The sequence below is a fragment of the Aulonocara sp. 'chitande type north' Nkhata Bay genome, linkage group LG3 (genome assembly GCF_057382095.1).
Source record: "Aulonocara sp. 'chitande type north' Nkhata Bay isolate Kocher_YH1m ecotype deep benthic linkage group LG3, A_spYH_male_GT1.1, whole genome shotgun sequence".
NCBI classification, from domain to species: domain Eukaryota; kingdom Metazoa; phylum Chordata; class Actinopteri; order Cichliformes; family Cichlidae; genus Aulonocara; species Aulonocara sp. 'chitande type north' Nkhata Bay.
Window position 1 is genome coordinate 77705342 of NC_141346.1, and position 16602 is coordinate 77721943.

General features: G+C 42.4%; 2 protein-coding genes across 2 annotated transcripts in view; both read right to left on the bottom strand.

Moving 5' to 3' along the window:
- The window catches only part of LOC147337090 (protein NLRC3-like), a 290822-nt gene that overhangs the window by 160290 nt on the left and 113930 nt on the right, over window positions 1-16602 (bottom strand). The gene's annotated exons all lie outside the window — the stretch shown is intronic.
- Window positions 8556-15364, bottom strand: LOC147337092 (hatching enzyme 1.2-like). The gene is made up of 6 exons (XM_086266018.1): window positions 15252-15364; window positions 14984-15072; window positions 10151-10268; window positions 9302-9480; window positions 8904-8985; window positions 8556-8688 (listed from the first exon to the last, which is right to left on the bottom strand). Exons 1-6 carry the CDS (start codon window positions 15362-15364, stop codon window positions 8556-8558), a joined length of 714 nt encoding a protein of 237 aa, XP_086122144.1.

A 16602-nucleotide genomic window follows, 5' to 3' on the forward strand; every position in this document is an offset into this window, starting at 1 on the left:
CCAGCTAAGAAGAGGAGGATGTCCTCCCCTGTGTGGGAACATTTTGATCTTATTCCTCCCAACAAGGTATGTAAATTTCTACAGAAGATGTATTTTCATGATACTGATGGTGCAATACAATTTATGTTAAGCTGTCTGTACTTTTGTACAAGGTGAAGTGTTTGCTATGTGCCAGGGAGCTGGGATATAACAACACCTCATCCATGCTTAGGCACTACAGAGCTTTGCATGAGAATAAGGGGAACACCGATTATGGAGCAAGACCAGGTGAGCCATCAAATGCAATGATAATATAGGATGCAGTAATGTTACTAAATGATATAACAATATTATACAGCTGTAATAAGTTACGTGTGTGATATTTATATTTGTGCTTTATCTTTATTGTCTTTCCTCAGGAGAACAATCTCAAATAGATGAAGACCTGGTCAGCATGGTGATTGAGGACTCCCAGCTATTTAGCATTGTGGAGGACAAAGGATTTAAAAGATTTGTTAAATCATTAAATCCTAGCTATGTTCTCCCCACTAAAAAGGTCATAAAAGCAGTGAAAATTTAGTTTTTACAGAATAAAATGTGAACAGGCAGGACTGAGGCTCAAAGCCTCAGTGTGTAGCTGTCCATACCTCAACGTTACAAAAGCACAACTACTGTCCACACCCCAACCACACCTCACCTCACAGTAAATGATCATTTCCATTTCAAGCATTTCCAAATAATCATTTTCCATACTGCCACTATAAATATACACAGTATACTGCCATCACTACAATATACATGTTTTACACACTCCTTTTGTTGTTGACATTTACAGGCTGTGTGCAAAATGCCACACTCTTCAAATTCATGCCAGCTATTATTTTTACGTCCAGTAGGTGTCCTGCTAGAGCAAATGAAGCTTCATGAAGCTTCGCGTTGGGGTGAACCAATTGGATGAAAAGCTTCAGTGCTTCATGAGGCTTCATCTGCCCATCACTAGCTTTAACCTCACTCTGGGTTCTTGGCTAGCCTAGCTTTAGCTTAGTGTTAGCATGCTGTGTGCTAGCTTAGCGTCAGAGCTCTGCAGGTGTCTCGTGTGTAAATATTAATCACAGTGACAGTAAAGGAGGTAAAGGGCTGTGACGTCATCACGTACGCTGCGTCCTCTGTGGGCTCTGAGTGAACTCAAAGTACAAACTACAAGTACACAAACACGAACGTAGCTCAGAGTGGCGGACACACTCGGCCTCGTTGGTCCAGCTGTGAGTCCGTTACCGTGAACTATGGAGCGGCAGATTTGTGCTGAACTAAGCTGCACACAGCTGATGTTAGCCAGGAAACATTACACACTGACTTTAATGGAGAGACCGGAAATACAAACACACACAGTTTGTTGTGTGAAGAAATCAAACACGAGCTGAACAAACAGTAAAGTTCCTAAAGACAAACTGTTAAAGGAGGAAACAAAGCAAACTTACAGTTTCTTCACACACCAACAACAAGCTCCACTCCACACCTGGACACTAAACACGGACACACAGGTGAGCTGCTTCCTGGAAGGAGGCGGGACTCCACCTGAAACTCAGCACAGGTGGGAGGGGCTCAGCTCTGTGTGTGCTGATGTGTTAACTTTAAAAATATGCCGTCTGACTGCTCAGACTGAGTCAGAGTAAAGTTCACATGCTGACGTGTGGAGACATGAAACCTTGTTGTAGCTGCAGGTGTGAACACACTGATCCCAGATCAGCTCTGCTGTATTTGTAACATGAACATTTCTGCTGCAAAGCTTCAAATGTTCAGCATGTTTCTCTGTTTCCAGTCTATAGATCCAGTCACACTTTCTACCTTCACCTGTGCAGTAAAGACTGAGAGCAGAGCTGAAACCAAGCGTCCAATCAGTGAGCAGCATCAACACCTGAGCTTCATTCAGACTCTGTTATTGAATGGTAAATTACCTTTATGTGTATAGCGCTTTACTAGTCCAGTCATCCACCCATTCACACACACATTCACACACTGGTGATGGCAGCTACGTTGTAACCACAGCCACCCTGGGGCGCACTGGCAGAGGCGAGGCTGCCGGACACTGGCGCCACCGGGCCCTCTGACCACCACCAGTAGGCAAACGGTGAAGTGTCTTACCCAAGGACACAACGACCGAGACTGTCCAAGCCGGGGCTCAAACCGGCAACCTTCCGAGTACAAGGCGAACGCTCAACTCTTGAGCCACGATTGCCAAAGAAGTACTTTTCTTTCTTATTCTCATTTAAAATGTCTCGCTTTTAATAAATAATTATCTGAATCTTACAACAAACGTTTTCATCTGATGTAAAATGTATAGAAATCCATTATTGTATAATTTTTTTAGGGTCCCATCATAATTTATTCAGAAGTAGCTAAGTACTGTATATGATGCCAGCATTTTCCCACATTTTCTAGATACTGCACCAGTATCCATCCATCCATCCATCTTCATCCGCTTTATCCGAGGCCGGGTCGCGGGGGCAGCAGCCTAAGCAAAGAGGCTCAGACCTCCCTCTCCCCAGCCACCTCCTCCAGCTTATCCGGGGGAACACCAAGGCGTTCCCAGGCCAGCCGAGAGATATAATCTGTCGATCTCCGGCTCCCTTCTCCCATCACTCGCGAACAAGACCCTGAGATACTTGAACTCCTCCACTTGGGGCAGGAACTCATCCCCGACCCGCAGTGGGCACTCCACCCTTTTCCGGCTGAGAACCATGGCCTCAGATTTAGAGGTGCTGATCCTCATTCCCGCTGCTTCACACTCGGCTGCGAACCGTTCCAGTGCGAACCGTACTGCACCAGTACTGTGTGTAAAATGCCATCAAAAAGTCAGTTTTATTCTTTCTCACCTGTCTTTCTGTCTCATTTCACTTTTTAAAGGTTTCCATGGTAGAAAAAATATTTTGCCCTGCCGTGCTGTTTATTGATGTGGCAAATGAATGGTTTATGAAAATTTATCTAAATCTGTCATCAGTAATGACCATGTCTCACCTCTAGTCTCCTCTGTCTTAATTTCAAAGGTTTATCTCCACCCTTTGGCGTGATGGCATATAACTGTGGTGAGGAGTGCTCAATCTCCTCAGTCACGTTAAGACCACCACCTTTTCTTACAGGCGTGCTCATTACTGAGCGCGCAATATCCACAGTCACATTTAGGTTAGCAGCAGTCTGTGGTTTAGCAGCCTCTTGAGCAGCAGCGTCCCTCTGCTTAGCATGGTGAACAAATACAGGAAGTGAACCATATATTGGGTGTGGGGGAGATTACCATTTTATGTTGTTAGAAACAGTGGGAAGTCATGCACACAGAGAGACACACATTCTCCTCACACACACACACACACACACACACACACACACACACACACACATTCTCACATGCCCTATATGTTATGAGAGTGTGAATAATGTGGATGTCTAAGTTGTGGGTGTGTTGGAGCGGGAAGAGGGAGGCAGCCGGGGATGGGGAGGAAAAGAAGGGGTTCCTACCGTCGTTCAGTACCCACCAAGGCAAGGGAGCCCAGGCCCATCCAGACCGGGGCCTACAGGGCAGCCCACCTGACCCCACCGCCGAGGAAACTGTACTCACCCTAACATTCAATCATCTCCGAGACTGCACAAGACAGTAGACACCCAGGTTAAGTTTATTCTCCACCTCTCTTATGACTCTATGACTCTTGTGGCTCCATCTTGCTGCGGACTGCGGCAATTTCCTCCGGCGAGAGGGTTAATTCGGGTGATACCCGCGACAGGTAGGGACAGTCATTAATAGTCAGTGGTCAAGCACCACTTTTCTTGCACCATTTGACCGATGGGGTTGGACTCGGGTGGTCCCGTTTAAACGTGATTGACAGGTAAACCTTTGCGCTTCAGGCGCAGACGGGATTCGAAAGCGCCTAGGAGTGGGGTTTCCGGGCAAGCCGTGGGGACCACTTTTAAATTATTATAGGGCTTAGAGATTTGACCGCCATCGGTGAGGGCGTTCCCGAAGCAGGTTGATTGACCAGCAAGGTTAGACCTGGGCTTAGAGGCGTTTAAATTAGTCGAAAAGTTAGGCGTACCGGTACTAAAGTTTTGAAGATGAAATGAAGATGTGATATGGTAATGGAATCATTTATAAGGGTGACAAGTTGCCCTGGCAACAGACTTTAGAAAGGAGAAGTAAAGAAAAGAGCAAGTATAGTGCAAAGCTGCACCGGAAATTTGACACAAAGAAAAGGGGAACTGAGTAAACGGAGTGTGTGTATGTGACGTGTTGCAAAAATATATAACGAGAATGGCTGCTGCTGCGTCAGACTTGAGCTGGCGTTTCTGTGTCTGCTCAGACTCCATTTATAGCTAGTTATAGGCCAATCTCCAACCTCACTCAAAACTGAGTGAGCTGCATTGGAAGCATGGAAGTGTCAGCTTTTGATCCACAGCCATTTGCTGATGAGAGCCAGTGTTGGCTTAATTCACTTTGTCCTGTTGGAGCATTACGCATGTATCTAGACAGGACTAAGGTGTTTAGGAAAGCAACCAGCTCTTTGTGTCCTCGCTCTCATAGAGGGAAGCCTCTGTCACACTAGCAGAGAGCACTAGAACTGAGAGCAGATATAACACCCCAACACAAAACAGATTGGAATCTCTAGCAATGGATATGACATGAGTCACACATGGCATGTAATGAAGGAACCATAGTGAAGGTGGGTCACAAAGCAACTTGGAGAACCAAAGCTCTGGCAAAATGTTTTAGTCTGCGGCTGAACGTTGTTCCGGGATTTATCACTGCTCATTCTTTTTGTTCCCCAAGTGTCCTCGATGTCTAAACCTTTGTTATGGTCAAACCATCAGGCCAGATGAAACCATGCCTCTCACTAGAGCAGGGCCAAAAATATTTAGCACGATATACATTTGAAAATTTGCGATAACGATATAACTGACGATATAATTGACACTAGACAAAATACTTTACCACAACTTTATTAGTGCAAAAAACCCCATCAATGTATTTTCACTTAAACAAGCAGCTTTTTTATGTGCTTAAAGTTATATATAAACGTAACAGTGCAAATTCCTCGCTGACAGTTTAACCAAAAGGCATTTCCAGTGGAAACTGGCCGACATATCCTCAGCATAACCATGTATAATATCCACTAAACTTAAAAAGAGGTTATACACATACAATACGGTAACATTATGTTGAAGCACAGTACGTATCACTCTGCGAGGCTCCGCCTACGATAGCCGTAATGCTCCGACAATCCATCAAGGCTTCGTAGCTTAGCAAAGTCGTACTGAAACATTTGACAGATTTTCGAGCGCCGTGCACATAAAATCATTTCCAGATCAGTAAACACAACCAGAGGTCATACATAAGGCACACGGGATTATAAGGGGCTCTGTCGACTTTCAGAAAAATCAAAGGATTGATTTTAAGTGCACCGTATTTTCCAAACAACACGGTAATAACGACGGCCCGCTAGCATGCGCTACCAAAAATAGTGCTTTGTTGTGTATCTGACGGACGAAAGCTAAACCAGTTCCACACCACTGAAGTTGCAGCATTTTTACAAACCAGTTCTGGTTCATCTGTTTCATTCAAAGATCCGCTTTCGCTCTTCTCATTCTGCATCGCCACCGTGCTTTTTCACCATGTGTGTATGAAAACAAAGGCAATGCGCATGGGCGTTTTACCCATATTCTATCACGATATTTCATTTTCTTATCGTTGCCCAACATTATACCGGTATTACCGTGAACTGTATGATATGGCCCAGCCCTACCTCACTTATCATCAGACCAGCAAACAGGGAGAAAAGCTAAGCTGGCAGCCAGCAGCTCCTTAAACATCATCTTTAAACATGCTTGACAGCTTGCTCCGTCTATAGTTATTTAGTCAGACAGGCAGCATGAACTAGTACAAACAATTACAGCAACAAATGCCGGATCATTGTTCAGGCGTGTGCATGACTGAGGTTTCATAACAGTTTTTATTAATCCTTTATTTATCCAGGTAAAAAATCTCATTGAGATTAAAAATCTCATTTCCAAGAGAGACCTGGCATCATAGCAACAAAAGTCACATACCACATAGGTATATAACATTTAAAACAAATACAATATCCCATACAAACATGTGTAAAATATACAATAACAGATCAAATTAAGAGTACATTTAAAAACAATCACACTGAGTAAAAGAGCTGTTCTCTCGTTCCTTTAAAACAGACTTAAACTTTCCCAAGGTAACCAATTCTGATAATTTCAGTTCCTTCTGCAGATTATTCCAGGAAGCAGGGGCAGCATATTTAAAAGCCCTTTTCCCCAATTCTGTTCTAATTTTTGGGACAATCAATTGTATGATTTTGTTCGAACGAAGGTTGTATTGGTTGTGATTTTTACACATATAAACACATAAATAAGATGGAACCAGCCCAAGGAGAGATTTATAGATAAAAATCAACCAATGGGAGAGTCTACGAATATGCAAAGATGGACATTTAGCAGCAGCATACAAAGAACAATGATGTACACGACTTTCATAGCCAGTAATAAAACGTAAAGCACAATGGTACACAGTATCCAACCTCTTTAGGTAGTGGGCAGGTGCATTCATAAAAAGCAGGTCACCATAATCCAATAAAGGTAAAAAGGTTGCACGAATCAAATGTTTTCTCACTTGGAGGGAGAAACAGGATTGGTTTCTAAAAAAGTAACCTAGTTTTAGTTTTAACTTCAACACAAGCCTTTGAATGTGAGTCTTAAATGACAAATTCTGATCTATAATGATCCCTAGATACTTGTAAGATGTGACCATTTCAATTTCAGATCCTTGAATTGTTTTAATCTTAGGAGACGTAGCTAACAACTCTTTGCCATTTGAGAATAGCATGAACTTGGATTTCTCTGGATTTAACACCAACTTAAGTTGAGTTAAATGGGACTGAACGACATCAAAGGCAGACTGCAGAAATTGCAGGGTTTGTGCTACTGAAGGGGATGAACAATAAATAATTGTATCATCTGCATAAAGATGAAATGCTGCATTTGACAAATTATCACAAAGGTTGTTTATGTAAAGTGAAAATAGCAATCGTCCTAATATGGAACCCTGCGGAACTCCTTTGGATACTGGGAGAAAAGAGGAAGAAGACCCAGCAGCACGGACACACTGTTTTCTTGCTGACAAGTAATTTGAAAACCAACTTACAGCATTTACAGATAGACCAATATTGTTTAGTCTATTTAATAAAATAGCATGGTCAAATGTGTCAACAATGTCATTAACCACTTTAATAGCAGCAGTTATTGTGCTGTGTTGTTTTCTGAATCCTGACTGATGTTGGGAAAGAACTGAATTTTTGTCCAAAAAGTCTTTCAGTTGTTCACTAATGAACTTTTCTAGAACTTTTGCTAGAACACACAATTTAGATATGGGCCTGTAACAACAGTTATGAAGAAACACATCAGCAGAAACTAAATGGCTGATCAGATTACTATGTGATGCATCATGATGGTGGTGGGAATATTCAAGTCTGTGGGGGTTTTAATCTTCTCAATCTAAACACTTGCACTGAACTGACTCCACCCTACACAAGAAGAAGTAGCACTCTAATCTTGAGAGACATGATCCACTCTCTGGTTTCAGTTTTCTGATGTTTGGTAGGATTTTAAATGCAGAACATGTATTTATGTAGTAGTATTTGTGCATTTGTTACATTTGTTGCACATTAAAAAAGGCACCTGTAACATTCTGTCCAACTTTAAGCAAAACACATATTTCTAAAATAACTTAAAATATAATAATGAAACAATACTGCCCCCTGTTGCTTGAAATATGGAATTTTATTTGATAGCACTTCTTACAGAAAGAGACAACAAACCAAAGATAAAACCCCTCGAAAAACAAAAGCAAGAAAAATTAGAAGACATTGTCAGAAAAATCTATTTTTAAAATATCAGAAGAAAGATTCTTCTTCTTACACTTGTGACACTGGACTATATCTACACACTATATCTTGTTGATACATGTTGGTCATGTATAAGACAACAGTCATGATCATTCCATGAAAGACTTGACTTTTTGTTTTGTTCACATATTTTTTCACTTTGCTGTTTTGCCAAACAAAAAGTTTTGAGACATGTCGCAGTCGCAAGGTTTGGTTCTATGTCTGCATCATTTACAGTTACAAAGTTAATTATCAAACTGCACAGATTGAGAAATCCATTAATGATAGTTTATAGTCTAACAAAAGGGGAGAAAACCTCAACAGAAAGCGAGTTAACACCATCACCCTCTGGTATATAAGCCTGCCGTTTAGCTCGTAAAACAAAGACCCAGAATTTCAACTCTCTAAATGTGATATTTGCAGCACATTTTATGTTTCTTTTATCATTTTTAAGTATAGTGGATCCAGTCCCTTGGTGTAATGCTGGTGTTTGGGCATCTGAAGAGTCTGGATGCAAAGTTGAAGGTTCTTGCTGAATTTCTGGTTAGGAAAAAAAATCAACTCCGATCAGTACTTGCTTCGAACAAAAAGATAGCAAATTTCTTTTTTGTGGGTGTGTCTTAATTACTCACAGCATCCATAAAGCCTGTTTACACGGGCGATGTCATTGGGACTCATTCGGAAAGCATTTCCAAAATTAAGATTAGGATTGGACCTGGCAACAATGGTTGGCTGCCCATTCTTGGAGAAGGCGAGTCTAAAAGAACAAACAACAGCACACAAACACACATACGCGGTTATATTAGGAAAACAGAGGAGAAAATGGGCCCATAAAGTATTTAACATTAAAAATCCATTCCCCACTGAGTGTGTGCATGTTTTTGTTAGTCTGGATTACATTTTCTTGCAGAAAATGCAAAACATGTAAGGAAATATAAAACCTTACAAAGTCCATCTCACACAGCAACTCACCTGCCATAGTGCATGACAGAGTTGAAGTCATAGGGAGTCCCCAAATTGTTGGTCTGCACTTTCACAAAGTTGCGCTCTTGTCCTAAACAAAGATTTCCAGAAAATATTACATGTTTTTATATGCTTCCACTTCAAAATCCGTCTTCAGTCTCAGCTCTTTGACGATGTATAGATCGAAATGCTAGCTAATCTCTTCTGTGGTCATTTGTTTGATAGTCTTGGGACTAAAGAAATACAAACAAAATCTTCTATGCAGTGCTCGCTTGAACTGCAGTGTTTTATGTGCTGAGTTTGGAAAAGCACAGATTACTTGTAATATGTACACTGCTGTGAAACAGGAGGATGTCCCATTGTGTACTAAGTTAACTGTAACCAACGTTTTGGGTAGTTCAGCTGACCTGTGATGATGTTCCCGGTAAGGATCCTCACATGCAGATCTCTGTCAGAGCGGACCTGCTCGTGGTGGAAGCCCAGAGCATGAAGAACCTCATGTTGCACCGTCGACTGAAACAAGCAACCATTTCTCTGCAGGGAGACTAGCTGTCCTCCATTCTGACGGCCCAGGTATGAATAACACCTGATAGACACAATGACATCGCTTAAAAAATAGATGGACTGTTCTATAGCCTAGCACTGTGCATCCTCCTCCTTCAGCTAGTCATGCTAAGGCTAAAGTACCAAGAAAAGCAATGACAGTAATCATGTGACCGACTTTGACACTGTGGCTCTATAGACACTGCTCGAACCACACTTTAGCTTTTGTACTTTAATATCTTAAATAATATTTTAAAATAAAAAACACACATATCCATTATCAACTAAAGTAAATAAACAGATAGCGGTCAATCAATCTCAGAAGCTTTTTAAACATCTGTCGTCCCTTAATCATCTAATAACCCACCAGATTCATCTTCTCGCCTTACAAGGTGCCAGTCTCTAGTTTTGGAACTAGTGGACCAAATAGTATGTGAAATAATTAAGAGCAGATGAATAAAATGCTCTTTACACTCCTATGCAACAGTATACATTTCATCTAGTAGCAAACAAAAATAAAACTGGACATTTTACAGTACAAGGTCAATGCAGAATGGTCCTTCAAGAACCTGTTTTGATGACACATACAGAATATTTGTAATGCAATCATTTTCAGAATTGCATTTTTGAAGGGTTTAGAGGGTGTGGGTGTATCAGTCCTGTCCTGCCATATAAATACAAGTACAGTCTAAGTACAGCAAGTGCATTCTCACCCTTGTCCAGAGAAGAAGTGAAGGAAATCTCTGTGGCTTGTACGCCAGACAAACCGGATGCAGGTGGAAGCGTGGAAGGTGACTAGGGCATTGATGATGACGTTGCGCTCTTGGCTGCCTGCAGATTCAAATATGAGTCTGATGAGGAGCTTCTTCAGTATTCAGGATCTTCAATATGTTTCAGCCATTTCAACTTGGCAGCATAAACAGTATTTGAATGTTATTTGTTTACACTTGAGTTTAGAAGTGCTTGTGTGAGTGGGTGAATGTGGCATGTTGTATACAGCGCTTTGAGTACACCAGGAGAGTAGAAAAGCGTTATATAAAAATTAGTCCATCAACCAAAGTGATACAGAGAAATAAAAAGTTTTTTAATAGATAAAATGAACATTTAAACACAACAGGAAGTGACAGTAAACTTTGAGCAGGAAGGAAACACCCAAAGAGACGTTTGAGGACAATCAGGAGCATTGGAACACTGTGCTGCGTTCAGTTGCACCTCGGAAACTCCAAACCTCTGGCAGGCTGTGATTTATTTCTGCTGGTTTTCCTGTTTGAAGCACAAACATCCGTCATCACTTTGTTGTTGTTCTTCCTGCAGCGTTTAAATATTTCAGCACTGAACTGATGTTTCTTCAAAGCTCATTTCAACCTGTTGAAGTCATGAATGAAAGTGCAGACTGAGAGTGGATCACATGATGTTTGAGGTGTGTCATGTGACATGTTCAGTATTGTCACACATGTCTAGATTGTCCCTGATATCATAGCTGCTCAAACACTGATGATTATATTTGAAGAATTATTCCTGATGGCAGCAAAGTTTGAATGGAGCTCTCTGTCTGTGCTGATTTGTCGCCCTCTGGAGGTCAAAGCACAAACTGCATGATGTCACTGTAACCACCACAGAGACAGGAAGTGTTTTTATGACTGAAACACTGAAATGATGCTAACGGCTGTCGTTAGGCTCACTGACAGCAGTGCTGATGTGTTCATGTCAAACACTGGCTCAGGTCAGACTCCTTCATCCTTCTCCAGCGTGAGGCCGCCCTCAGACCCACAGGAGCTCTGACCTTTGACCTCCTGACCCTAACCATTTTAGTCTTGTTGCATCTGCAAATCCATCCAAACTGTAGCCGAGCAAAAGAAGCTGGAAGCTGTTCTATGAATGATGTTGTTGAAGGAGCTTGGAAAGAAAAGCGTCTGGACTTCTTTAAGTTGCTTGAAGAGGGACATGGACGTCTTAACGCCCACTCACATCCTGGGACATTTGATCACAGGAAATCACATGATAGCGTGGGGCTAGATCTCACAATGGGTTCACCCAAGACCTTGGCTGATTGTGACCCACACCCGTTTTCACGGAGGAGGAGTTTCACATCCTGAACATGTGACAGCCTGGTTTAAAGGGACCAAAAGTAACTGGACACCTGATTCAGTTCAGGTTTATTCATCCGCTCCAAACCACAGCAGCAGTCACCTCCAGGGAACCAGCTGATCCATGTAACTGGGGACAGACCACAGCCCAGAGCACTGGTTCATGATGTGTTTGTGGACTGTAGGTTGTTTGGATAGAGATGAGATGTACACAGCAGTCTGTCTCTAATGTTTAATGAAATGTTATGAAGATGATAATTACTTGTGATTTTATTTTGAATGAATCTTTAATCGTGTTGTAGGGCCTCTGACTCTGATGAAGATTTTCACATCAATGTGCTTTTCACAAAGATATTAACAATGAAAATGACGTGCAGCCCTGAACTACTCATGCGTTAACTCAGCGGTTCCCAACCCCCGGGTCACGGACCGGTCCGTGAGTCGTTTGGTACCGGGCCGTGAGAGTCGAGGCTCGGTGTGAAATTGATGGTTGATAGGTTTGTAGCATAAACCTGTTCGCTGGATCGTTCAATCCAGCTACACAGCAAAGCAAGACACGAGTAGTTCTTTATGTTTCTCGTGCACGGGAGAGAACTGGACCAATGCCGTTCCTTCGCTTGACCACAGTCGCTCTCGTCCGTTCCCTCGTAACACTGCTCTTTTATTGAGGTTACATGAATATACATAGGTTCATTAACATACACGTGAACAAAGGTACCAGTCTGTATGTTATGTAGGTGTGTGTGTGTGTGTGTGTGTGTGTGTGTGTGTGTGTGTGTGTGTGTGTGTGTGTGTGTGTGTGTGTGTGTGGAGTCAGAGTGTGACCCCATAAACGACTTCCCTAAACCTGCTGGTCTGGAAGTCCAGCAGTTCATCTAAACAAAAGGCACTTAGACTAAAACAGACATCCTACCACAAAACAATAAGAAGGTAGCACCTCTCCCATGATCCCAGGACGTGGGTGTGAATGCCAGAACACTCTGGAGTCACACAAAGTCTTTAAAGACTACTATCATTACACAATTGGTTCTACACCTCTAAGCATATATGGTTAGATATTCCCCAATAACAATGACAATGATAAAATATAAATCCAACAATGGTTTTCAGGGTTTTTATCGTTAACTTCGTTTCCCTGGGTCTTTTCCCGTGTTGTAGTCGTGTGTCTTATTTTGAAAGAAATGTTTACGCATTACCATAGCGACCAGAGAGCATTAAGGCTGCAGACAGGTGCATCCAACAACATTTTATTTTCCCTTATTTGATTTATGGACCTAACTGTATGAACTGGACTTTGGCTTTAATGCTGCTCCTCTTCATCATTGCTGTGTTGCATTTCCATCATTCTGCTGCTGGATTCACTGCAGGCTTTAACAAACACTCCTTTGGGTCCAGGCCCAGCCACGTGTTTGTAAGCTGCTGTGCTCCTCACAAATAAAGCCTGAAGCAGCTCAGACTGTTAGAAGCAGCACTGAGCCCTGTTACAGTTATAGTGTTAGAGCAGCGGCTGCAGCCTACAGCATTTAAACTAGCTGACAGTAAACACATCAGTCCAGATGTTACCACATTACTTTGTGATGCTGAGAGTTAAAGGAGACTGGCTGATTAAAATCCCATTCCTTACATCACCGTCCTCTGCTCTGACTGCTTTCATTTAATCACAATCAGAATACTTTTTTGATCCCCAGGGGAAATTATTTAGGTTACAGTGCTGCAGCACAAACAGGAACAAAGACACAACACACTAAGTAAGAAATAGCACAATATACACAATATATACATGCATACATATGAGTCACTTATAAGTAACATGTGAGTGCTGGGGTCTATGACAGCAGGCAGGTCTGTATTTATGTCCAGGCTGACATGAACAGCTAGTAGTTCAGGGTTCAACACTCAGGAAAGTGTGTGACCTTCCACACTGACAGAAGATGCTAAACATGACTTTAAACTGTTGTTTGTTAAAGCCTCACAGATCTGAGAGCAGGGCTCAGTGGGTACATGAGCCTTTATACATGAAGGCTTTCTGTTTCCAGGAGAGGAAACATGTGATCCAGCTGTGTTTGGTCACATGGATCTGCTCTGCATGGATCACCTGACTAAAACATGTTGTTATTGTTCTTACAGTCTTAAATCGGTACATCAGGCGGGTCACATGACACCCGGGGGTGACAGCAACATCTTTCCTCTTTAGAAAGCTGCTCTCTGTCCCAGGAGCTGTTGTCACAGTAACAGCAGGAACAGGAAGTCACATGCTCTCTGCTCTGTGATTGGCTGCTTCTTATCTCAGCTTCCTGCAGAGGGTGGGGTCTGCTGATAACGCACACCAACAGAAGTGTGACTTTCACTTCCTGTTTATTGCTGTTGTTCTTAAAGCTCTCAGGCGATGCTGCAGCGCCCCCTGCTGACACAAACTCCTCCCTCTGTCTCAGAGGTCACAGGTCAGCCTGCTGCAGAGGGTCTGCCTGTTCATGGACTTCCTGTTACAGAGACGGGTCTCAGCGTCAACACTGGTTTCTGATTGGACGGTGTGGAACCCCAGCTTCCTCCAGCCGAGTGATGTGTGGATTCATCACTCTCTGTGGATCAGTGTAAGTCTGTGTGTGGGTCAGCTGCAGGACTTGCTTGACCTTTGACCCTGGCAGACAGAGCTGGTTACTGCTGTGTGACTCCTGCCGTCGCTCCACTTTAAATTTTACTTAAAATAAGTCCTGACATGGCCCCGCCCCCTCTGACCTGCTGCTCCTGGATGTGCTGAGGACACAGCGGAGGCTCAGAGGGGGCGGGGCTTTTCTAGTGATTCTATCTAGTGATTTAATTCTGTGTATTTATATGTGATGGTGTTCCTGCGTTCAGCCTCAGCTGATATCCACAGACGCTCCTATTGGCTGGTTTTAAAAACACATTTTTCCATTAAAGAGACTCTTTTAAAAACACGTCTGCCTGAAATTCACATTTCATTTATTTTGGGGGATTTTAACAGAGAGATAGAACTTTATGAATCCCTCATGTTTATCCTCCAGGAAATCCAGTTTGTAGCAGCAGAACACCGACAAACTTTTACACAGCACAGAATTAGGATATCAAATAAAGGGGAATAAGAGAATATGAATATAAGCATAAATATATACATATATACACAGACCTCACACAGAGACAGCAGCTACACTGTGTGTGGATGTGATCCACAGTCACAGCTGTGGGTTTCAGTCAGTGTGTCTCTAACTTCATGGTCACATTTCAAAGCTTATTGGAGCCAGAAGATGTTCAAGTAAAAGATTTATTGCTGTACTCGTCTACCAGGATAACAGGAGGTTCATAAAGCTGTGTAATACTTCAGCTTTACATCATGGAGTAGTAGTTGTGTCCCTTTGTGTTTATTAGTGTGTTCACACGTCTACTTTAACTTCACTCTGTAATGAAAGGATTCAAATCACTGATAAATACATACATGCTGACTCTGAGTCTCAGTGAAGGAGGAAAGGATGGATGAAGGCAGCCTAGTGTGGGTCATGTGTGTCCAGCAGTCATCCAGGGCCTGGATCCATCTGTAACAGGAAGACAAAGTCCAGCCTGTAATCATCCTATCAGGCACAGCGTTTCCATCCAGCATCCTGACGACGCTAACAACCCGTCAAACGTCTGCTCTGGTCCACAGAAGTCACACTTCCTGTGTCATGTTTACCTTTTTAAGTGTGCTATTCAAGCCTGTGTGACCAACTCTGACTCTCCAGATTCCATCCTGGTCTCTGCTGCAGCTTCTTCTACACGACTGTTTTCTGTATAATAATATCTGCCTTTCCCGTCTCTGTCCCAGTGTGCCTGCCACTCGTCCTTCATCTTTACCTTCATTATACTCTTCACCTCACTTTCACTGTATTTTATAGTCAAACCTGCACGACTTCTTCTTGCTGCACCTTTTTAAACTTATCGTCCTGTTCATTGCATCAACACCGATATTCACAGGGAGCCATAAGAAATCCACTTCTATCCCTCTGTGTTTGATTCTATACAGTAAATGAAGTATATCAAAAACAATATGTTGCCTAGAGTCTGAAGACATATCACCTGTACTCACTAGCACGCTGCTAGAGTCCCAGCAAACCACATACCTCCATATTAGTGCGTCCTCCACCCAGTTCAAGCCAGTAACACCACTACCAGCTCCCAGTATAAACTGCCACATCATCTGTAATTCTTTTACTCATCACCAAACTTATTTGTGGGAGAACAAATGCAGCAGCCGTTCTTTTATCTGACAGTGTTGACGCATCAGTAAATATCCTCACATGACCTGAGGACTTTCCCACTATATGAACCTGCTTTTAGTCGCCCCTCCTCCCTCGCCACAAGCTTCCTTTACAACATAACTTATAAAAAACAACTTTATTGACAATCAGCAATAACAATTACAGACAGTCTAGAAGAAGAATCACATGATCAAGGAGCAGAAGTTTATGGTTTTAATAGCTTTTACATTTTGGGAAAGTTTTAAAAACATTGTTTGGTTTTCTTTCTAAAGCGTTGAAAGGACGGCTTTGCATCAGAACAGTAAGATCAGCAAATGAATCCATTAAAGTTCTTTTGCCTTGTTTGCAAAAGAAGCCAAACAACATTTGTGTTACAAAGAGAGACTTCAGAACAGATCAAAGATCACAAACATCAGGCACTGATGGAAACAGCCAAACACAGAAACAGAGGCACCAGCAGGTGAAGGAGGCCTGTTGTAGAAATGACTCTGAGTGCTCAGGTAGAAACGCATGAAGAACCAGTGCGTCTAATATTTGGAAACCAATCTGTGTTTGAGCGTCCTGGATGAAACACAGATCATGTTGCAGAGCGAGGACGTCGTCTTTCCTCCCGAGTGTGTAACTACAGGACGTGTGCAGCAGGTTTAATCGTCCTCCTGACAGTTACTGATGAACGAGTCCTTCAGGGAGGCTCCAGGATCACTGTGGGTTTTACCAGCTGCTGCTAAACTGAGAGGAGTTGCTGCTTCATGTGTGAAGATGTTTGCATGGCTTTAACAGTGCAGACGTTCCTCATGTGCACCCATTTCATATGTTTTATTGTGATGT

What these genes read in the sequence shown, in the direction of transcription:
- LOC147337092 (XM_086266018.1), bottom strand. Translation starts at nt 15,364, where the DNA reads ATGAAGGACGAGTGGCAGGCACACTGGGACAGAGACGGGAAAGGCAGA. An exon ending in TACCGGGAACATCATCACAG is followed by an intron (nt 8,986 to 9,301) that starts GTCAGCTGAACT and finishes ATCTTTGTTTAG; the next exon opens with GACAAGAGCGCAACTTTGTG. An exon ending in TCTGTCATGCACTATGGCAG is followed by an intron (nt 8,689 to 8,903) that starts GTGAGTTGCTGT and finishes TTGTTCTTTTAG; the next exon opens with ACTCGCCTTCTCCAAGAATG.